We start from the raw sequence: 23,706 nt of genomic DNA on the forward strand, positions 1-23,706 counted from the left end.
CAGTACCAGTCAAAAGTTTAGACACCTACTCATTCAAGGGTTTTTCTTTATTTTTACTGTTTTCTACATCGTAGAATGATAGTGAAGACATCAAAACTATGAAATAACACATAAGGAATCATGTAGTGACCAGAAAAGTGTTAAACAAATCAAAACATATATTTATATTTGAGATTCTTCAAAGTAGCCACCCTTTGCCTTGATAACAGCTTTGCACACTCTTGCCATTCTCTCAACCAGCTTGACTTGGAATGCTTTTCCAACCGTCTTGAAGGAGTTCCCACATATGCTGAGCACTTGTTGGCTGCTTTTCTTTCACTCTGCGGTCCAACTCTTCCCAAACCATCTGAATTGGGTTGAAGGACAGATTTCCACCAGTCCAATCTCCAATGCCGTGTTTCTTGGCCCAAGTGCATCTCTTCTTATTATTTGTGTCCTATAGTAGTGTTTTCTTTGCATCAAATCGACCACGAAGGCCTGATTCACACAGTCTCCTCTGAACAGTTGATGTTGACATGTGTCTGTTACTTGAACTCTGTGAAGCATTTATTTGGGCTGCAATTCTGAGGCTGGTAACTCTAAAGAACTTATCCTCTGCAGGAGAGGTAACTCTGGGTCTTCCTTTCCTGTGGTGAGAGCTCATGAGAGCCAGTTTCATCATAGCGCTTGATGGTTTTTGCGACTGCATTTGAAGGAACTTTCAAAGCTCATGAAATTTTCTGGATTGACTGACCTTCATGTCTTAAAGTAATGATGGTCTGTCATTTCTCTTTGCTTATTTGAGCTGTTCTTGCCATAATATGGACTCTGTCATTTACCAAATAGGGTTATCTTCTGTATACCACCCCTACCTTGTCACAACACAACTGATTGGCTCAAACGCATTAAGAAAGAAAGAAATTCCACAAATTAACTTTTAACAAGGCACACCTGTTAATTGAAATGCCTTCCAGGTGACTAACTCATGAAGCTGGTTGAGAGAAACCCTGCCCAATATAAAATACATTTTGATTTTTTTTTACACTCTTTTGGTTACTACATGATTCCATATGTGTTATTTCATAGTTTTGATGTCTTCACTATTATTCTACAATGTAGAAAATTGTCAAAATAAAGAAAAACCCTTTAATGTGTAGGCGTTTACAAACTTTTGACTGGTACTGTAGATTTATTAATAATAGCTGCTTTCGACCGTTTTGAATGGCCTTTTCTATTCAAAACTTTGGGAGCTTTCAACTTTCCATCTGAAATAATACATTTTAGAAAATGTTGTATAAATGTACTAAAGCAAAAATATATACAAATAATACATTATCTGAGGAAATTGCTTTAGAAAGGGGCACAAGACAGGGATGTCCCCTCTCCCCCTCCTGTTTGCACTGGCTATTGAACCGCTTGCAGCAAGAATTAGACAGGACCCACAGAAAGGCATGGCTGCCAAAGTTTTTGTATTTATTTTCAGTAATACCATTTGCCCTACCAAAGACTTTCTTTTAAAAAAGTACACTCGTTCATAACAGACTTTATATGGCCAAATAAAATTCACAGAATAAAATGAAAAGTTTTATATCTTCCTAAGTCTGCGGGTGGTTTTAACCTTCCAGACTTTGGTAGCAATTTGATACAAAGACTTTTACTTGCAACATATAGTTAAATGCACAAAAGAAGAACAATGGTTACATACTGAAGATGCTCATGCTCATCCCCAGAATCTTTTTACATGTCTATTTTCAAAGGCTCAAGCTAAGAACATGAACAACTTTATAATTAAGAACACTATAACAACATGGAAGAAAATGAAACCTATTCTACAAGAACCAATATCACTTCCTAAATACCTTATGGAACAATCCTTGGAAAGCTTTTCAAAATTCACCAATAAATTGGTCCACATGGAAAATTAAAACTATAGAAACCGTAAATGACTTGGTAACAGGAAATGCATTTATTTCCATGACAGAATTAGAAAGTCATGACCAATGTAGATGTTTCAAATACATGCAACTTAAAAGTTACATTTCACAACATTTCGAATTGAAATATTTTGAACATCAGACTAACCTTGGCGGAATCTAATTTGAGTCAGAAAAGGATGTTCATATGATAGGGAAGATATACAAAACCTTGCAGAGAGTATATCCAACTGACAATCTCTTAGGAAAAAAATATGGATGGAAGATGGAGGGAAATTTGGTGCACAACTAACGACATGAAAGTAAACTAAAATGTACTCTTAATCCAGTATAGGCTATAAAGAATGTGTTATACGAGAAACAAAATTCACAAATTCTACAGCACTGTATCCAAGGCTCAATTGAATAGTAAGTGTCTGCTTTTTTTTATTTTTACCCATTTACGAATAGGTGCTCTTTGCATGGCATTGGAAAACGTCCCTGGTCTCAACTGATGGACCTTACAGATAATTGTGTGTGTGGTACAGAGATGGGGTAGTCATTCAAAAATCATGTTAACTACTATTTTTGCACACAGTGAGTCCATGCAACTTATTATGTGACTTGTTAAGCACATTCTTACTCCTGTACTTATTTAGGCTTGCCATAACAAAAATGTTGAATAGTTTTAGCTTTTAATAATTTGTTAAAAAAACTAAATCCACTTTGACATTATGGGGTATTTTGTGTAAATTCAGGCTGTAACACAACAAAATGTGTAAAAAGTTAAGTGGTGTGAATACTTTCTGAAGGCACTGTATGGCCAACCGCCGTTAAAACCCATTGAAGAAGAAGACGACTGAAGGAGAAGAGATTACTTGAAACTAATTAGGTTTCCACTTTTATCTTTGGATTAATTGTCGGAGTAGAGAACACACGATTTTGTGTGACTCAAAATATGTCAACATTCTGATTGAGTTGTGGCTGTCAGTGAAAAGCATCTAACATATGTGAGAAGATGATGTGTCTTCAGTATAATATTTTTTTTTTGCAACTCTCTCCAGAATGCATGCACTCAGCTCATATGTCACCAGTAGGCCTAGCAAATGTATTGTTAACCCCGTCATTTGGTGACATTCATTTCTGTTATGTATATACACTGAACTGAAATATAAATGCAACATGTAACGTTTCATGAGCTAAGATAAAAGATCCCAGAAAGTTTCCATATGCACAAAAAACATATTTCTCTCAACTTTTGTGCACAAATTTGGTTACATCCCTGTTGGTGAGCATTTCTCCTTTCACAAGAAAATCCATCCATCTGACAGGTGTGGCATTTCAAGAAACTGATTAAATAGCATGATCATTACACAGGTGCACCTTGTGCTGGGGACACTAAAAGGCCATTCTAAAATGTGCAGTTTCACAACTTCAGACCACGTGTATGGCGTCATGAGGGCGAGCGGTTTTCTGATGTCAACCGTGTGAACAGAGTGCCCCATGGTGGGGTTATGGTATGGGCAGGCATAAGCTATGGACAATGAAAACAATTGCATTTTATTGATGGCAATCAGCTTCTGGCCGACCCAGTTGATGTTTCATTAGCAATAGGTCAAGTCAAAGGGAGGCGGAGTAGAGAGATTAATGTTTCATCAGGATCATTTCTGTCTTTATTTGCTGGCTTTAGGCCTATGTATTTTACTTAGCTGACGATGGAAGTTATAAGCTTTCTGTTGCATTGGCCTATAGGCCATCTCTGAGTTTTTTGCGCTCCTTTCTTTAGCCACCATCGGATTCATGTGTCCATATGGCAGAGGCTGGTGTTCTCGCCTTAATTTAGCAAAGATTTGTATCATTTTACTTCAGATTTTTATGATTAACCACGTGACAATGCTTTTGAGAAACTAAAACGTTATTATTGAAATGAAACTGTTTCACAAAAATGCTCATATAAACTGATATAAACTGTCACTCATATAAACTGTCATGCAGATTGGTAGGATAAATTGTAAGCTTCCCCAAACTTAATACTCACGAGCTGCACACATAGGAGATCCCGTGAAAAAACGTGCCCCCTAATCGCCTATAGATATCAAAGGCCCGTCCAATTGATTTGTTCTGGCACTGGCCCTGTGCTCTATCCCACCTGGACAAGAAGAATGCATGTGTAAGAATGCTGTTCATCAGCTACAGCTCAGCTTTCAACACCAGGTATGAACCCCACCCTGCAGTAGTGGTGCGTGGGTAAAATCACTGGGAAGCCAAGCCAGTAAAAAGCCATATTAAAACCTGTTGTGATAATTGCGTTGTTTGCTCTGTAACCCATTCATTCATACGCCACCGTGATATATATTAAGGCCGTGACAACAAAAAGACAAGTCACACAGTGGCAAAATAAAGTCTGCGGTCCTGACCGCTCTGGAGCAAGTTTTCATCAAGGATCTCTATGTGCTTTGCTCCGTTCATCTTTCCCTCGATCCTGACAAGTCTTCTAGTCCCTGCCGCTGGAAAACATCCCCACAGCATGATGCTGCCACCACCATTCTTCACCGTATGTATGGTGCCAGGTTTCCTCCAGACGTGACGCTTGGCATTCAGGCCAAAGAGTTCAATCTTGGTTTCATCAGACCAGAGAATCTTGTTTATCATGGTCTGAGAGTCTTTACGTGCCTTTTGGCAAACTCCAGTCGGGATGTAATGTGTCTTTTACTGAGGAATGGCTTCCGTCTGGCCACTCTACCATAAAGGCCTGATTGGTGGAGTGCTGCAGTGATAGTTGTCCTTCTGGAAGTTTCTCTCATCTCCACAGAGGAACTCTGAGGTTCTGTCAGAGTGACCATCGGATTCTTGGTCTCCTCCCTGACCAAGGCCCTTCTCCCCTGATTGCTCAGTTTGGCCCGGGCGGCCAGCTCTAGCAAGAGTCTTGGAGGTTCCAAACTTATTCCATTTAAGAATGATGGAGGCCACTGTGTTCTTGGAGACCTTCAATGCTGCAGAGATTTCTCTCGATCTGTGCCTCGACACAATTCTGTCTCGGGGCCCCCGAACAATTCCTTCAATCTCATGGCTTGGTTTTTTGCTTTGACATGCACTGTCAACCGTGGAACCTTATATAGACAGGTGTGTGCCTTTCCATATCATGTCCAATCAATTGAATTTACCGCAGGTGGACTCCAATCAAGTTGTAGAAACATCTCAAGGATGATCAATGGAAACAGGATGCACCTGAGCTCAATTTCGAGTCACATAGCAATGGGTCTGAATACTTATGAAAATAAGGTATTTCTGTTTTTTATTTGTAGTAAATTTGAACAAAATTTTTTTCGAAAAACCTGTTTTTACTTGGTCATTATGGGTATTGTGTGTAGATTGAAGAGGGGATAAAATATTTAATCAATTTTAAAATAAGGCTGTAACGATACAAAATGTGGAAAAAGTCAATGGTGTCTGAATACTTTCCAAATGCACTGCATATTGTAACGATCTGGGTGTCGTGGGTCTGAAGTCAGGTGCAGGAAACAGAGAGTTCAAAATAGTGCTCTTTATTGCACAAACGGCGGACACAGGCCACCTCACAAAACCACTGGGTGCCGAACAAAACAAACGCCCCAAACACAGAGACTAAAACAGTATAGCAAAAACCCACGAACAGGAACAAACACGTTCGTCTCAAACGTACACAAATGTTACACCAAACAATCCCGCACAAAGAAACAGGCGGGCCGGCTGACTAATAAAGCCCTACCAATCACCACAACTCATAACAGGTGTAATCAATCAACATACAAGGAGGGGGAGAAAGAAACCGTGGCAGCTAGTAGGCCGGCGACGATGACCGCCGAGCGCCACCCGAACGGGAAGGGGAGCCACCTTCGGTCGGAGTCGTGACACATATATTACGGACTCTGACATTGCTCGTTCTGATATTTCTTAATTTTTTTATTTTTGTATTTGTGTGTATTGTTTTGTATTGCTGGGTATTACTCATTGTTGGAGCTAGACACACAAGGATTTCGCTGCACCTGCGATAACGCGACCAATAACATTTATTTGATTTGTCTGTCTCTCGGTCCATCAGCTTTGGGAACTGTATTTTTGTGTCCTCTTCCTTTCCCGTTGAGGGAAGCCTGGAGGATCCTCACTCCCCTCCTCCATCACATAGAGGGAGAGAAGACACCTCCTATACCATACACCTATGGAAGGTAAGTAATACTTACTAGGGTTGCAAAGCTACCGGTAATTTACCAAAGTTACCGGAATCTTCAGTAACATAATCTATGGTAACGTTGGTAATATATACTTGAATAACTTAAAAATTATATATACTGTAGTATTAATTTATTATATCTGTGTCAATATTGTCCATGAGTTTCTAGTAGATAGACCATATGGTTCAAGAGAAAACAGCCTAATCAATGAAAAAGCATTTAATTTTTTAATAATTTTCAATTAACTCTGCCATTCTTCAAACTATTGACGTTTTTCACAACTGCCCCTAGACATAGTAATCTGCCCCTTGACATAGTAAAATAAATAAAAGTTTGTATTTCATGATGAAACCTTCCCATGAAACACCAATGGTATTCAGTAAGTTGATTGTTTATATTTAGGACAATGTTTTACAACTTTGTCATTCTTTTTATTATTTTTAAATAATCTTATTCAATAATTTCATATATTTTACATGTGATAAGGCCACACAGAGGGCCAGAGATTATTACAGACACCTGTGATCATCTGAAATGTGTGTTACTTTTGTGTACCTTCTGTTATTTATACAGTCAGGAGTATGCATTTCTCACACTCCTGACTGATTCCCTCATCTCTACCACATAAGCATTATATCATGCTGTGCTGTAGCCAACTATTCTATCATTATCATACATGTTTGCCATGACAGTGATTGAACACAGAGAGGAGTTAAAGTACAGATCTGAAGTACAAATTGTTTGATTGACAATGTTAACCCTTGTGTGATGGTCATGTTTTTGTTATTCACCCAATGTTCGCTGGTCTGATGGACCCACAACATTATTGGGGTTTTAAAACAATACAGCCATAACAATTTACGTAAAAATACTTCATACTTAGATTTTGACTTATATCAATTACAAGCAATATAAACAGCATACATGGTTAATATTTGCCATTTATCTCTGCTAGATCACATTTATCAATAAAAGCGGTATTTGTTTGTGTAAACAAAAATCAATAATAATCAAGACATAGGTGGAATAAATCATTTTAATCTTGAACAAATATAAATGAAACTAGGTTTTTATCACTATTGATGTGTATTGCTTTGAACTGAACAAATTGGAAGGACAAATTTTACATACAGTATTTTATTGAAATTATAAATGTGCCCCATTGAACACATATTAAGGCCTGTCTACACATCACATGAGGGACATAGTTGTACTGTGTGTGTGTATGTTGCAAATGTATTTCTTGGACTTCATGCATGTGTACTGTGTCTTCCTGTCCTTCTTGGGTCACACACATCGCAGCGCTTCTTCTTGTTGCTACCGGCTGCAATCTAGAATGACGAAAACACTTACAATTTTACTTACATCTCACTCACTCACATATATAGTTACAGCAGGCCAAGGTAGGAGAGTCACACACACACAGATGCAACAACATCACTCACACTTACTTCCGGAATTGGAGTTAGTTCGGTGGGTCAGGCGGTTGGGGCACCAGCATCCTCCTTCTGAATCCTCCTCACAATGGCTGCAGAAGCTGGGCTCCTTGGGATTTGTTGCCTCTGGATTTGAGGTCTTACCAATGCCTTGCCCAGCTCCTCGAGAAATAGCCGTCTCCTCTGGAGATACCCTCTGTTCCAATTTGGGTTCAACACCATCCAGATGACAAACGCGTTGTACACCGAGATGTCCAAGATGTTGAAGAATATCACAAGTGGCCAGCGTAGGGTGGTTATTTTGCAGCTGTAGCCAGTCACCAGCTAGTCTAAATTGTCCACCACTCTTTTTGTGGCATTTTAATCCGTTATGATTTCTGGTTTTTGATGTTCCTGGCCACAGATTCTCCCTTCCCAATGCAGCATACTCATGAGTACCACATTTTTGCCTTTCTTTGGCACTTAGGACACTAGAGACATGTCGGCCATGAACACAAACTTAAAGGAATTGGTAGGCTTGTTCTGTGTATTAAACAGCTGAAGTGGTAGCTCTGGCTTGTTTTTTTGTACTGTTCCTACCATTGTCAGCTTCCTCTTGAGGAGCTCCTGAAAAAAGTTATTGCATGTGATGTTGTGGCTACGAAGTCCCTGTGTCACGTCCAGGACAACCCGCCTCCCTTGGTTCTTCTCAGGGGCTCCTTCATCTGGCTTCCCCAGTTCCCCACTTGCAAGTTCCACGCATATGATGAAGCAGCATCACAGGCAGCCCAGATCTTGATTCCATATTTTGCAGGTTTAGACGGTATGTACTGCCTGAAGGAGCAGCGGCCCCTAAATGGCATAAGCTGCTCATCAACAGTAATGTTGGGCCCAGGGTTGTAAAACAGGGGCAGGCGGTCCAACCACTTGTCCCACACTGACCTGATTGCAGCTAGCTTGTCTCTCTGCCGCCGAGCTGGTCTGGTGTCTCGGTTATCGAAGCGGATAATCCTGGAAATAATGTGTACGTTTTCCAGAGACATTGTAGCACAGAAAATTTCTCTGCCAATTTTTAGATCCAATGGGGAACCCCTGTGGGATGCAAAAAGTTCGCTGGCGAATCCCACAGGGATTCTGTGGATTCCCCATTGAATCTAAAAACACCAGCAAGGATAAGAACCCCAAAGTATGCATGTAAATGAGTTTGGTCCATCTCCTTCCATCTCTCTCCAAAAACACGTCTTCCCTCCAAAAATGTACATCCATATTTCTCCTCCTGCAGGCTGCTGATGAGCTGGTTGCTGGCGGGCTGGTCCTGGGGCTGGCTGAGGGTCAATCTCATCCTCTTCTTCCAACTCACTGTCAGACTCCAAATTGAGAGACATGATCCTCATATTCTGAAAATTCTTAATCTTCCAGATTGGAAGATGCTCCTTCCACACTAGCTTCTCTCTCTGACAAAATTATTTCTAAGGCCCTCTGAGCAGAGATTATTTTTGCCATACTGATTGATTGTGGTAAGGAGGCACACATGCAAAGCTATGTATTTGTTGTGTCCCTTGCCCAATTTGCATCTGGCTGGGGTAGAGTGTGGGAAAATACAGATTTTTTTACAATGTATCAAAATAATGTATTGTAATAACATTGTGCAGGTTCCCGCAAGACATTTTGTAGTTTCACACACTACAAAGGGTAAAGAGTGCGAGAAAAGCGGGAGACAGGCAGACAGACTGTAAAAGGTCTGGGTGTACCTGGTGCAGAGGAGTAGCAGAGATGATTAATAAAAGTAACTTTACTCAAAATTACCAAATACATGTAGTAATACCAAGCCCACACAATAGGACCGAAATACATAAAACAAACACGCACAAAAACCATGGGGAAAACAGAGGGTTACATAATGAACATGTAATTGGGGAATTGAAACCAGGTGTGTAAAACAAAGACAAAACAAATGGAAAATGAAAAGTGGATCGGCGATGGCTAGAAGGCCGGTGACGTCGACCGCCGAACGCCGCCCGAACAAGGAGAGGGACCGACTTCGGCGGAAGTTGTGACACAGACAGGTTCTTGGTGCTATGTTGAAACAGCAGGCCCAGGGAGGAGGAAGACAAGAGCACACAGCAAACTTTTTTCTTATTTTCAGCTACAGTGGACCCGAACACCACATATGTAATATAAATGTGTAGGGGGTGCACAGTGTGTACTCAATGAAAATGTGTTCTTTTACACGTTCTTCACAGAAAATGAGCCAAGGCTCAGGTCTCAGGTTGATTTTTTTTTTTTATTGTATCATTTTTCTTTTGGTAAACATTGAAAATGGGTCCCACAGCCCCGAACACCACACAAGGGTTAATGCCTGTGAGGCTGTGTTCCAAAACACAGTGGAGAGCCTGAGCAGAGGAGATAACCCACTGGGAAACAACTGGTTGAATTAACATTGTTTCCATGTAATGTCAACTAAATGAATATATGTGATGACGTTGAATCAATGTGTAAAACTGATTGGATTTGCAAAAAGTCATCAAAGTAAAGGCATTTAGATTTTTTTATCTAACTTTTTACCTAAATCCTATGGTTTTGTGAAATGTTCAGTTGATTTCATGTTGAATCCACATTAGTTGACAACTCAACAAAATTTCTATCAAAACTAGACGTTGAACTGACGTCTACCCGGTGGGAAGAGTGCAAACCATGACCCAGCAAGGTAAAAAGTTCTCCACTGTCTACTCAAATCCCCCCGTTGAAAATCATTTAGTTGTCTTTAACCAAATAATATATTATATATAATCAGATAACACCATCCAAATTTGCAAACTCTCTTTTCTAAACTAGAAACCTGATTAATTATATTTCCATCTACTGTTCCTACATTCATATCACTCAGTCCAGGCTTGGTCTAGGCGTAAGTTGCTCCGCTGTGATTGGCTGATGACTGACACCATTTTCTGTTCCTCTCTCTCCAGGTATATGGCCCAGCTCTGAGTATTCCTTCATTCTACAGCCCACACACAACACACACACACAACACACACACACACACACACTGCTCCAGTCATTTCACCAATAAACAGACACAGACAGACTGACTTCTGGGGCTGGAAGCGCCAGAGGAAGGAGAAGGACTGAAAGACCCCAAATGTATGTTACTGACTTAACAATGACAATAGCTGATTCATCAAGCTGCACTGAATGGAATGTTTGTTTGTTGGTTCATCTGCCCTGCTTCTCTGCTACTTAGATCAACACTGTGCTTCAAGGAGATGATCTTAAGATTCAAGAAAAACAGGTTTGTCCTATTGTATACATACAAAGCCACAAATTCCTCAGGTAAATGTCATTGTTAAGCCAGAGGGATGTCAGTTCTACCATAAACAATAAATCATGTGGAGGCTCAACATTCTGCATAGTAAAAAGGTGTGTACATTTATTAGGTTTTCAATTGTTGTGTGTACAACATTTTCATAACTGCAAAAAACTGCTCAAGTGAACATAACACATTTACAGAAGACAATGTCATAGAAGATGTCATAGGCTACTGGCATCAAGGCATTTTATGTAGAAAAAAGTATTCCTTGAACTGCCTTCAAATTCAAATCTCCATCTTAAGACTTAGGTATTGAAATATTTACACTGGAAACAGAAAGGAAGCCATTTCATTGGTAGGCAAAATCATTGATACCAATCATTAATGTCGTCATCTCTGGCATAGTGTTTTTCTCTGCAAGTAGTGTGAACGGACCCTAACTCAGCCTTCCTCAGTAGTTGAGGACACATCTCCCTTTGCAGTTCCTGTGTCCGTCTTGGCACTTCCTGGTGGGCGTGGCTGATCCGTCCTCAATGCCCCGGGCATACAGACGCACCAGCTGACCATGAACCCTGGGAGGGAAGGAAGGAAGGAACAGGACAACAAGAGAAATGAGGACAGGGTCAGAGTTGGAAAACGTGGCATTGACACTTCAAACTATCGTGCTGATCCTAACAATACTGTGCTGGCTCCAATTTATTTTTCTCATAAAGTCCTTTCCAGCACGATTTCAGCTACTATGGTGTATGTATTACCAGGCCAGAGCAATACAACTCTGCTCAGCTCAGTAGTGCCCTCAATAGTGTCCTGACGTAATAATGTTTTATTACATAAAACTAGAAGGGGAGAGGCGATTCTGGAATATGTTCCTGGATTCAACGATGGCATTGAGGAGTTTACCACATCAGTCACCGGACTCATTAATAAGTGCATCGACAACATAGTCCCCACAGTGACTATACATACATATCCCAACCAGAAGTCATGGATTGGCAACATCTGCACTGAGCTAAAGGCTAGTGGGGTTGGGTTAAATGTGGAAGACACATTTCGGTTTAATGCACTCAGTTGTGCAACTGACTAGGTATATCCCTTCCCTAGAGCTGCTGCTTTCAAGGAGCGAGACACTAATCTGGACGCTTCTAATAAATCCTGCTATGACCTCTGACGAGCCAATAAAACTGTCAAAGCATCAATAGAGGACTAAAATCGAATCCTACAACGCTGTCTATCACGGATTACAAAGGGAAACCCAGCCGCAAGCTGCCCAGTGATGTGAACATACCAGACGAGCTAAATTCCTTCTGTCGCTTCGAGGCAAGCAACACTGAACCATGCATGAGAGCACCAGCTGTTCCGGAGGACTGTGTGATCACGCTCTACATAGCCGATGAGAGTAAGACCTTTAAACAGGTTAACATTCACAGGGCTGCAGGGCCAGATGGATTATCAGGATGCGTACTCAGAGCAAGTGCTGACCAGCTGGCAAGTGTCTTCACTGACATTTTCAACCTCTCCCTGACCCAGTCTGTAATAACTACATGTTTCAAGCAGACCGCCATTGTCCCTGTGCCCAGGAACGCCAAGGTAACCTGTCTAAATGACTTTTGCCCTGCAGCACTCACATCTGTAGCCATGAAATGCTTTTAAAGGCTGGTCATGGCTCACATCAACACCATCATCCCAGACACCCTCGACCCACTCCAATTGGCATACCGCCCCAACAGATCCACAGATGATGCAATCTCTATTGCATTCCACACTGCCCTCTCCCACCTGGACAAGAGGAACACCTGTGTGAGAATACTGTTCATTGACTACAGCTCAGCGTTCAATACTATAGTGCCCTCTAAGCTCATCATATGCTAAGGATCCTGGGACTGAATACCTCCCTCTGCAACTGGATCCTGGACTTCCAGATGGGCCGCCCTCAGGTGGTGAGGGTAGGCAACAATACATCCGCCACCCTGACCATTAACACGGGGGCCCCTCAGAGGTGCGTGCTTAGTCCCCTCCTGTACACCCTGTTCAACCATGACTGGGTGGGTGAACAGGGAGTACCATCATTAAGTTTGCTGACGACACAACGGTGGTAGGCCTTATCACTGACGACGATGAGACAGCCTATAGGGAGGAGGTCAGAGAACAACAACCTTTCCCTCAACGTCAGCAAGACAAAGGAGCTGATGGCGTAGTGGGGTCGAGAGATTTAAGTTCCTCGGTGTCCACATCACTTAGGATCTATAACGGTCCACACACCCCAACACAGTCGTGAAGAGGGCACGACAACTCCTCTGCAACCTCAGGAGGCTGACCAGATTCTGCATGGGCCCTCAGATCCTCAAAGTTCTACAGCTGCACCATTGAGAGCATCTTGACTGGCTGCATCACCGCTTGGTATGGCAACTGCTTGGAATCCGACTGCAAGGCACTACAGAGGGTAATGCGTACGGCCCATTACATTACCTAGTCACTTTATTCCTAATTTTATGTACATATCTACCTCAAGTTACATCGTACCCTTGCACATCAACTCAGTACTAGTACCCCGTGTATATAGCCAATTTATCGTTACTCGTGTATTTATTATTACGTGTTATTACTTTTCTATTACTTTTCTATTATTTACTCCGTAAATAAGCATTTCACTGTTTAGTCTACACCTGTTGTTTATGAAGCAAGAGCCAAATCAAATTTGATTTGATTTTAAGCAAGGGGTCAACTCCGAGTTTTAGGCCAATGAGAGACTGTCGAATTTGGTCAAGATAAAAGTGAATTACTATTTTGATAGGTTAGGCTTATTTTATTGGATAGAAGATTTATAATGCTTTGTTTGTTTTAGAGTGGTCAGTCTACCATCTTGTTAATATAATAGATCACATTTTATAAAACCCTGTGTGTTTACTCTAGAGACTTCCTGTTTTTTTGCATGGGCTGCGTCACAGTCCACTGATAACTCCTTTATCGGTCGTTCACATATGCGGTAGATAGGCTATTGTCAGCCCCCCGTGTTTGTCAGACATGAGAGGATGCCAAAATAGTTACTTTTCACGTAATTGTCTGTCTAGTCTGAACAGTTTGAGCTAGACTTTGAGTCAAGAGGGTTAAAGGGTTAGTAGAGTCTCCAGATAATGCCTAAAGCAGACTACTAAATGTACACTGAATCTTTAATGTCAGGTAAGCCAATAAGTAGTGATTGACATGATCTGATGAGTCATCCCTTACCTGCAGGAGATCTCAGTGTGAGGCAGTATCTCTCCGTCACAGTTCCACACAGACACTGTAGGAGCCTTACTGCAGCACAAACCACACAGGAAGTCTTTCTGCCCTCGCTCCTCTCCTCTTTCTACCAGGTGCTTGTGGGAACTGCTTCGGCTTGGTCTCTTTCCTTCCTCCGTCATCCCTCCATCATTCACTCTCTCCCTCTCTTCATCCTTGTCCTCCTCTTCTCCGGTAGGGAAAGAAAAGCGTACTGCCTTCACTCGGTGGACGTCCACGAACGGCAAGTCAAACTAAAATACAGCAGATAGGAAAGATAATTTATGCATCTATTGAAATATTTCTGTCTCAGATAACTGATATTTCCATACTGCTGTGCAGTACTTGAAGCCTGGCAAGCCAGTCCACGTACGATAGAAATGTAGCTAGCAATCATGGCTGCAGGGTTTGGATTTTTAGTCTGGCTACATTTCTTGTGGCCTCGCTGAGGTGGTCTTCACCTGGTCCTGTGTGCTGGTGTGTCTGTGTAGGAAGGTGAGGAACCCTAAGGGGTGTGTGTCCCGTACGATGATCAGGTCACCTGTCCCATCGGCCAGGTGTGCGGAGGGGGACAGGCCCAGGGGACTGCGAGGACAGGAGCTGGACATACAGGTGAGCGACACAGCCCTGAACCGGCCCTCCACACTCACCCACTCACCTGCAGCACGGGGCAGAGAGAGCAGAGGAAGTTCTGTGACACACCAGGGTTTGAACTCTGCTCTCCTGCATGCCACAAGACTGTTAGCCCACTGAGCTAAAGCCTAGGCATTAACTCTGAGAGCAAACATAAGACTTCCGGTCTCAGGCAAAGTTACTCACCACCACAGTGTGTTTCATTGAACCACCTCCATGCATTACATCGGATGTGTGTAGACTGGGTGTACACTGTGTAGACTTTACAGTCGTCTGTGTAGACTTTTTATAGACTGTTTGTAAGGGCCTTACCCTCAGTGTCGCTGCTGAATTGACTAAAGTGGGAGCTGTAGAGGGAACTAGCACCTGGAGAGTGGGGGAACAGTCTCTCTGTGCCATTAGAACACACACTGCACCTGGAACACACAGATTACCAACTATTACTTGTTTTACACATGATATAGGTATAGTGTAATATACCCAGTGATGTAACAACAGCACATGTTCCTGACAGCCATACATTCCATTCATATGTGTATCATCAACTCGCACTCCCTCGTAGACCCTTGGGGGTAGCTATCCATCACATACAAAAGATAGGTACTGTCTGTCAAAGACACCAGCGTCCTGTACTGTAGCATCTCACAGTCCCTTACACTCCCTCACAGACCGTGGGGCAGTTATTTCAGACAAAAGACATTGGGTATAGTCTTTCACAGAGGTAGGCTACACTCTTCTTTCACAGACACCAGCGTCTCTATCCTCTCCCAAGGAGGTGCTGTCTCTCCTTTCTTCCGGATCAGCTTGCTCTACGTTGGCATGGGAACTGCCCTCCTTAAGGTACAGATGTACACCCAACACCTGGGTCTCTGTTGCAGGTGGAAGTGACTGTAACTGAGGCAATTGAGGCTGTGTCACTTTCGCCTTCTGATGATGTAACCTAGCTCCCAGAACAGTTTCTCTCCACTGGACTGGGATGGTTGAGGTACCATGAAATCGAAGGCAATTATTTTCTTTCAGGACCTTATATTTGAGATAGGTAGCGATATCAGAACCCCCTCTGTTACCATCAGTGAGTTGTTAATGCTGAGCTTATCAATATGCGGTCAAGAATGCACTCTCCCAATCAGAGGAGCATGTGCTACGTCTTTAACAGGTAAAGAGGGCCATCCTTTCCTTCGTCCCTTGATCAGCCTCATCTGCTGTAACTACCAGTTTGTTGTTTTGGATCTTTGTACCAGGCAGTGAGTGTCTTTATTCTCTAAGAAATATAGTTAGTTGTTACCCAGAGAGGCAGCGTGTATTGTCCCTGGGGTTGGAGAGCTGGGAGTCTGCTGGTAGGTACTGAATTACGCCTGCATAGCTCCTGTTACTTAGGTACACCATAGCACCTGGGGGAAGAGTGGTGTTAGCAGCCATCATATGTCTCGAACTCATACTGTTAACACATGGAGACCTAAACACACAGAGGGAGAGAGGATGTATTTTCTCTAATAATTATTATGTAACATGTATACACAGTACCAGTCAAAGGTTTGGACACACCTCCTCATTCCAGGATTTTTCTTTATTTTTTTTACTATTTTTTACATTGTTGACTAATAGTGAAGTAAAACATATAGAATCATGTAGTAACCCAAAAAGTGTTAAACAAATCAAAATATACACTCTTTGGCATTCTCTCAACCAGCTTCATGAGGTAGTCACCTGGAATGCATTTCAATTAACAGGTGTGCCTTGTTAAAAGTTCATTTGTGGAATTTCTTTCCTTCTAAATGCGTTTGAGCCAATCAGTTGTTTTGTGACAAGGTAGGGGTGGTACACAGAAGATAGCCCTATTTGGTAAAAGTACATATTATGGCAAGAATAGCTCAAATAAGCAAAGAGAAATGACAGTCCATTGTTACTTTAAGACATGAAGGTCAGTCAATGTGGAAAATTTGTGCATTTGCAAAAACCATCAAGCGCTATGATGAAACTGGCTCTCATGAGGACCGCCACAGGAAAGGAAGACCCAGAGTTACCTCTGCTGCAGAGGATAAGTTCATTAGAGTTAACTGCACCTCAGATTGCAGCCCAAATAAATGCTTCACAGAGTTCAAGTAACAGACAAAACATCAAGTGTTCAGAGGAGACTGCGGGAATCAGGCCTTCATGGTCAAATCTCTGCAAAGAAACCACTACTAAAGGACACCAATAATAGGAAGAGACTTGCTTGGACCAAGAAACATGAGCAATGGACATTAGACCTGTGGAAATCTGTCCTTTGGTCTGATGAGTCCAAATTTGAGATTTTTTGTTGTCATGTCTTTGTGAGATGCAGAGTAGGTGAATGGATTATCTCCGCATGCGTGGTTCCTACAGTGAAGCATGGAGGAGGAGGTGTGATGGTGCTTTGCTGGTGACACTCTCAGTGATGTATTTAGATTTCAAGGCACATTTAACCAGCATGTCTACCACAGCATTTTGCAGCGATACACAATCCCATCTGGTGCGCGCTTAGTGGGACTATCATTTGTTTTTCAACAGGACAATGACCCAACGCACCTCCAGGCTGTGTAAAGGTTATTTGATCAAGAAGGAGAGTGAGGGAGTGCTGCATCAGATGACCTGGCCTCCACAATCACCTGACCTCACCCAATTGAGATGGTTAGGGATGAGTTATACCGCAGAGTGAAGGGAAAGCAGCCAACAAGTGCTCAGCATATGTGGGAACTCCTTCAAGACTGTTGGAAAAGCATTCCTCATGAAGCTGGTTGAGAGAATGCCAAGAGGGTGCAAAGCTGCCATCAAGGCAATTTTATTTCATAGTTTTGATGTCTTCACTATTATTCTACAATGTAGAAAATAGTTCAAATAAAGAAAAACCGTGGAATGAGTAGGTGTGTTAACTTTTGACTGGTACTGTATATATTTGAATATTATGTCTTGATACAGCTTGACATAATAGACGTGACTTACTTCTTAGAGCTTGATAGTAGTGATACATATAAAGACATTTCAGGTTTATGTGGGACACAGGTGATGTGAGATATTTGTTTCTGACTGAACATTGATTTAAGGTGTAATTAGTTTGTAGGTTGTGGTCGGGTAAGAGAGGTATTATCCTCTGACCTCCACCTTGGTCTAGCAGACAGTGTTTAAAGGGATACTTATGGATTTTGGCAATGGGTCCCTTTATCTACTTCCCCAGAGTCAGATGAACTCATGGATTCTATTTTAATGTCTCTGTGTCCAGTATGAAGGACGTTAGAGGCAGTTTCGTGAGCCAATTCAAAGAAATCCCGAATTACCAATCCCTTTAAGAAGTATTGCAGTAACAACTCAATATAATGACATGTCTCTGCTTTAGGTTCCCTTTCATATACTTGAGTCACATTCCATATACAGTTTAACTTAGTAGTCCTGTCTGTGAGGCACTATCTATGATATGTCTGCAATATTTGACCATTCGCCTCATACATAGTGACCGCATCACATTGTGCCAATAATTACATGAATGCAAACCTCCTCGGGTATTATTGCTTTAATTTTCCATTACATATGTACCTGAGTAGTCATATCTGAGAGGCCCCATCCAGCGGTGTCTCTCGCTCTCAGCCAGCACGTCACCATAGAACCCGTACCCCACCAGAGACACAGAGTAACGCACCAGAGACGAGCGATGGTGGACAGAACACACATCCAGAGGCTGAGAGTCTCCTGCAATGGTTTGTGGGAAGGTGAAGGACAAGGAGGGTTTAGAGGGGCGTCAAACTCATTTTGCCCTGGGGGCCGCATTTGTTCTTCAACGAGGTCCAGAGGGCCGCACTGAAAATGCGTTATATTGCGTTATATTAGTCAATAAAATAAAACTAGTCCTCTATCCATCATTTTGAGAGTTTTCTATATTCCCTGACTCTCTAGCTTTCCTTTCAGAGATTATTAGCGAGCTGGACAGTCAAACTGTAAGGTCAATTATCATTTCTGCACAGATTCGATTTGGTTTTAGTAATTTAAAGGATATTGAGTTTGTTTCCCCTCCCCTAAAAAATATTTAATTAAAAAATATGTTTTACTCAAACGACCGCGGGCTGGTTTGGACCCCCTCGTGGGCCGGATCCAGCCAGCGAGCCTTATGTTTGACACCCCTGGTTTAGATCATGATTTTGAATATTGGCATGAACATCACAACTCTGCCTTTGTAAAATTGTGTTGCTGCTTATGACTGCCAAAGTGGTTGCATATGGCTCCAGTAAAGCGATTCTGTTAAGTTGGCTAAAATGATTTTAAGCAACACCAGAGTTGTAGATGATACTGTATAACAAAGTCAACTACAATGTCATCTAAAATGTGTTATTATGTTTTAATAAATGTGTTCATTTATGATCATATCTCACCAATGATAATGTGCAGAGCAGAGGTCACTGGGTCGTTGACTCCCACAGTGGCGAAACACACACAGTCTGTAGAGCCTGAGGAGAGAACACACAAACTCATATCGGACACAACTCTATAGTCAGGGTGAATCTCAAGTCTTTCACGATTCCTTGTGTCCTCCCTCCTCACCGCCTCCTCAAAACTTCAGAAGGACACGAAGAGAACATACACTTCCTTCTGAAATTTTGAGAAGAAGGTGGGAGAAGATGTGAGGAGAGATGCAAAAAATTGAGTCAGAAATGTTTATATCAACCAAATGCCTTTAATTTTTAACCAATAATGTCTATCTCACCTGCAGGAATGATGCCAATGTGAAGATCACATGACTGTAGCGTTAGGGAGGGGTCATGCTCCGATAGCCCTGCCTCCTGCTGTGTTCGGCCAATCACACCGTGCAGCAGCTCACTGAAAATTCCGTCCCCGCCCACACACACCACACTGAGGTAGAGACAAACATTAACAGTCAGTGATGTGATTCAATCCAATCCCAGGTATGTGCGAAATGGCCTCCTATTGCTTACACAGTGCACTACTTTTGACTAGAACCCACCATAGGGCTCTTGTCAAAAGTAGTGCACTATATAGTGAATAGGGTGCCAAATAGTAGACTTTTGGGACATACGCCCAGTTTAATATTATTAACAGATTGTTTTGTGTGGGTCTGACTGGCTGCCATAGTGTTACTGTTTACATGACAACATTGTAATGTCTGACGTACCCATCGAAACCAGTCAGGTCTTTCTTCAGTATGTGGTCTCTCGCCTGGTTGGCCCGTTCTGTCACTAAATGACAATAAACAATCAGAATTTGTTTTACTACTAGAAATACAGCAATAGACCATGTTAGTATGAGCATAATCATGCCAATATCAAGCCAATGTCAACACACAATGCACTTTCAATGCGCCTTCTATAGACAAAATACACTTAACTACCAGTTATACCAGTTTAAGTAAGTCACAGGATTGTCGGCATTACTATTGTCTCACATGGGTCTCACCTACAACATGAGAGCTGATACCTGCCAGCTCAAACAGTGGGGCCACTAGAGAGTGATAGATCTGCCTCCCTTGTTTGTTTCCTCCAAACGGGTTGATGAACACCAACAACCTGTGAGGACGAGAGGGGCCTGAGAGAGGAGATGAGAGGATGGACAGATCGGTAGAAAGAGAGCAAATTTAAAGGAAAAGTAGAGGCAGAGAGGAGGAAACATGAGAAACGACAGAAGGCAGACATTCACACTACATAAGCATGTGTAAATAAAAGTATGCCTATGTTTATGGGCCATAAAGTCAGGCTGTATAGTATATTATATGTAGTGGATAAGTACGAATGCCCACAAGGGACATCCTACTACAATGTTAATACTGGAGGACATGATCTTGCATTGCCTTTAAACCTAAGGGAATAAATACAGTTGAATTGTTACATTTAATTTAATTGGTGTCTTATCTCAGGACAAGTGAAGTTATCCTTACTGTGTGTTTTGAGGGCAATCCTCAGCTGGGTCATCCACTGGTCTCTGAGGTCCCTACTGGGACAGCAGAACTGGGTCCTGCCCAGGCGCCATAACAACCCATAGGACCTACTGCTGCTGCTGCGTTTCACATAGAACACTGCAGAACAGGACACACAGTCAGGAGGGGAGAGAGGGGGAGAAAGAGAGAGAGATTTCCCTCAGAATACATAGACCCACAATGAATTTAAAAACAAATCCAATAAACTCCCATATCTATTAGGTGAAATACCACAGTGTGGCATCACAGCAGCAAGATTTGTGACCTGTTGCCACAAGAAAAGGGCAACCAGTGAAGAAAAAATGAAAACCATATTTATGTTTATTTTCCCTTCTGTACTTTAACAATTTGCACATTGTTACAACACTGTACATAGCCATAATATTTTGTGGGTGTAATGTTTACGGTTAATTTCTGATTGTTTATTTAACTTTTGCTTATTATCTATTTCACTTGCTTTGGCAATGTAAACATACAGTATGTGTCCCATGCCAATAAAGCCCTTTCGATTGAGAGAGTCAGCGAGAGAGATCAATCAAAATAAACGTAATTACAACACAGTCAAAATATAAGTACCTTACCGATTGGGAGACACAAGCACAAAGCAAAATGCTGTGCAATCTGGCCCTAAATCGACAGTACACCATGGCAAACCATTTGACTGATCAGAACCTTTAGAAAAACCTTGACAAAGTACAGGCTCAGTGAGCACAACCTTGCCATTGAGAAGGATAGACACAGGAAAACCTGTCTCCCTGTAGAAGAAAGGCTGTGCAACCACTGCACCACAGTAGAACCTGAGATAGAGCTGCATTTCCTGACAAAACAATTAGTGTAATTTCCCCAAATTTGAAAGCTTTATTCAAGGTTTCAAAGACCTCTCTGATGAGAATAGGTTACCTGTCCTGTTGGGGGAAGACGCAGAGAGCTGTGCATTGGCAGCGCCCTACATTGCTGCCTGCCATAAAATGAGGGACAGTGTCTGACAGACCAACCTGCACATGTCCTCTATGCCATTATTATTGTTATTGTCCATTGTCTGGTTATTTTTACCCTTGATTATTGTTGTTACTGATTATCCCATTGACTCTTTATATGCACATTTCACTGACTTTTCCCCCTACAAATAACTTGTTTTAGTTGGATTTTGTATTGTGTTTAATATTGGCCCCGCTTATGTCTCTGACCTGGGGTAGTAACATAACTCACCTGTGAATTCTCTGTCTGTGTCTTTAGCTACTGACCTCTGGGGTAGAACCTGCACACGCCCCTCCTCCACACCAATAACCTCAGATACTGGTACTGAAACTGTGATCACAGACAGACAGACAGACACACACCATTATGATATTTTGCCTTTAAAGGTGCAATATGCAGAAATCGCCTAGTTCACCTAATTTTAATTTGTGACAAAACAAGCAGTAATTGTGTAGAGAATTATTTTACCATCTAAACCGCTGTGAAATTACTTTTACATAACCAAAAATGTTGAATTTTCAGCTGTTTGAAGCTGGTGTACAAAACTGAAAGTAAAAGAGCAAAAAACGAAACTTACTGCAATAGGTAACTTTTTGAGCGACCCTACCAAATTCACGTGCTTATTGAAAATATATTTCACAATGGTTTAGATGGTACAATGAACTGAAATTAGGCAAACTATTAGTATATTAGCAACCAGGAAATGGCAGAGCAATTTCTGCATATTGCACCTTTAAGAATGGGAAGCATAGAAATATCGCATATAGAACATATAGAACATATAGAACATACACTTCTTAGACTTGCTTTCAATGAAAATGACAGATCTATAGCTCATATTTCTATGTACATTTGGTCGGGTCACCCAAAAAGCTTTAACCTAATAATGCTCTTGTGACTCTTGATTTGTGTGTGTGTACTGTGCGTGTGCGTGTGCGTGCATGTGCATGTGCATGTGTTTTCTTTGTTTTGACTGTGTTAAGTTATCTGTAAGTTGTGTTTCGTGTTGGTGCTGTATAACTTGTTATTCACCTTTACTGGAAAAGGAACATTCTTCATGAGTACAGTGACTAATAATGTCTGTTTATACAATTTTTTATATAAAAATTTGGGTAAAAACACGCACTACTTACTAACCTACTAACTTACATACAAAATTGATTTAGTTATTTTTGTTTGTTTAAATAACTCTTTACATTTTACCACTAACATGTAGCCTGTCTACATCAGTCTCCACTTGCATGTTGTCTCCAAGACAGGTTTGGTGACTTTCTGTTAGTGGCGCATAGAACACATTCGCTCTACTTACAAGCACTGGTAACGCTGGTGTGATGGAATCATACCATATGAGGCTACTCAAGTGTTTATTTTATTTCCTTTAATCTCAGAGTGAAAGAGATTGTTATGCAGTCATTACCAGGCAATTTAAGATTAAATCCTATATAAATCTTATATAAGCCTAGCCTATATACAATTTTATTTTAAAGAAATGTATATAATGAAATGTGCGCATTAAAAAAGAGAGCGAGTCGCATAGATGCCGTGCATGATGAAAGTGATCGATAAAAGGATAAAAGGCACTCACCGGTCTTCTTATCGCGGTTCTTCTTATCAAGCTCAGTCCAGTTGAGGTGCCAGCCAGTAAGTGCTGCCCGGTAACGTTTCTTACCGACCCATAGACTGGACTCCAACCATACTGGATCTACGTCCATACTGGATCTACGTCCATAAACATATATAGAGAACTACAATCCTGTCTATCTCACTATCGCAGAAGAATGTCGGCAAGGGTAAAACAACGTATTCTACACATTACTCCAATAATTCCATGCAATTGATGAACTCTCAAGATAACAGCTCCATTCTGAGAACAATGTCTCGTTGTCTTTTTTTATTTAAATGTAACCTCTATTTAACTAGGCAAGTCAGTTAAGAACAAATTCTTATTTACAATGACGGCCTACATCTTAAGTGTTGTTCAGATACCATAAAGCTCTGATAAGACCAAAAAGATAGGGAACTAGACCCGCCAGCAAAACTTTTCAGTATCTGTAAAGTCCCTCCCTTTACAGTAACA

The 23,706-nt window shown here is 41.5% G+C and overlaps 1 protein-coding gene across 1 annotated transcript; it reads right to left on the reverse strand.

Annotated features, from left to right (window-relative positions):
* Positions 1-11,276: 11,276 nt before the first annotated feature.
* On the reverse strand, positions 11,277-23,341 carry LOC120060961 (ceramide kinase-like). The gene is made up of 13 exons (XM_039010414.1): positions 23,215-23,341; positions 21,861-21,959; positions 20,613-20,750; positions 20,135-20,263; positions 19,854-19,917; positions 19,428-19,573; positions 19,096-19,170; positions 18,266-18,418; positions 16,002-16,107; positions 15,029-15,132; positions 14,545-14,741; positions 14,051-14,337; positions 11,277-11,397 (listed from the first exon to the last, which is right to left on the reverse strand). The coding sequence occupies exons 1-13, from the start codon at positions 23,339-23,341 to the stop codon at positions 11,277-11,279; spliced, it is 1,746 nt and encodes a 581-aa protein (XP_038866342.1).
* Positions 23,342-23,706: the final 365 nt, after the last annotated feature.

This window comes from Salvelinus namaycush, chromosome 16 (assembly GCF_016432855.1).
Source record: "Salvelinus namaycush isolate Seneca chromosome 16, SaNama_1.0, whole genome shotgun sequence".
Taxonomy (NCBI): Eukaryota; Metazoa; Chordata; class Actinopteri; order Salmoniformes; family Salmonidae; genus Salvelinus; species Salvelinus namaycush.

Bases quoted from the DNA above. Each gene is read 5' to 3' on its own strand.
- LOC120060961 (XM_039010414.1), bottom strand. From the start codon at position 23,341: ATGGACGTAGATCCAGTATGGTTGGAGTCCAGTCTATGGGTCGGTAAG. The intron at 21,960-23,214 runs GTGAGTGCCTTT...CTGTGATCACAG, and splicing joins GAACCGCGATAAGAAGACCG to TTTCAGTACCAGTATCTGAG. The intron at 19,171-19,427 runs GTGAGATAGACA...TTCTCTCCTCAG, and splicing joins CATTGGCATCATTCCTGCAG to GCTCTACAGACTGTGTGTGT.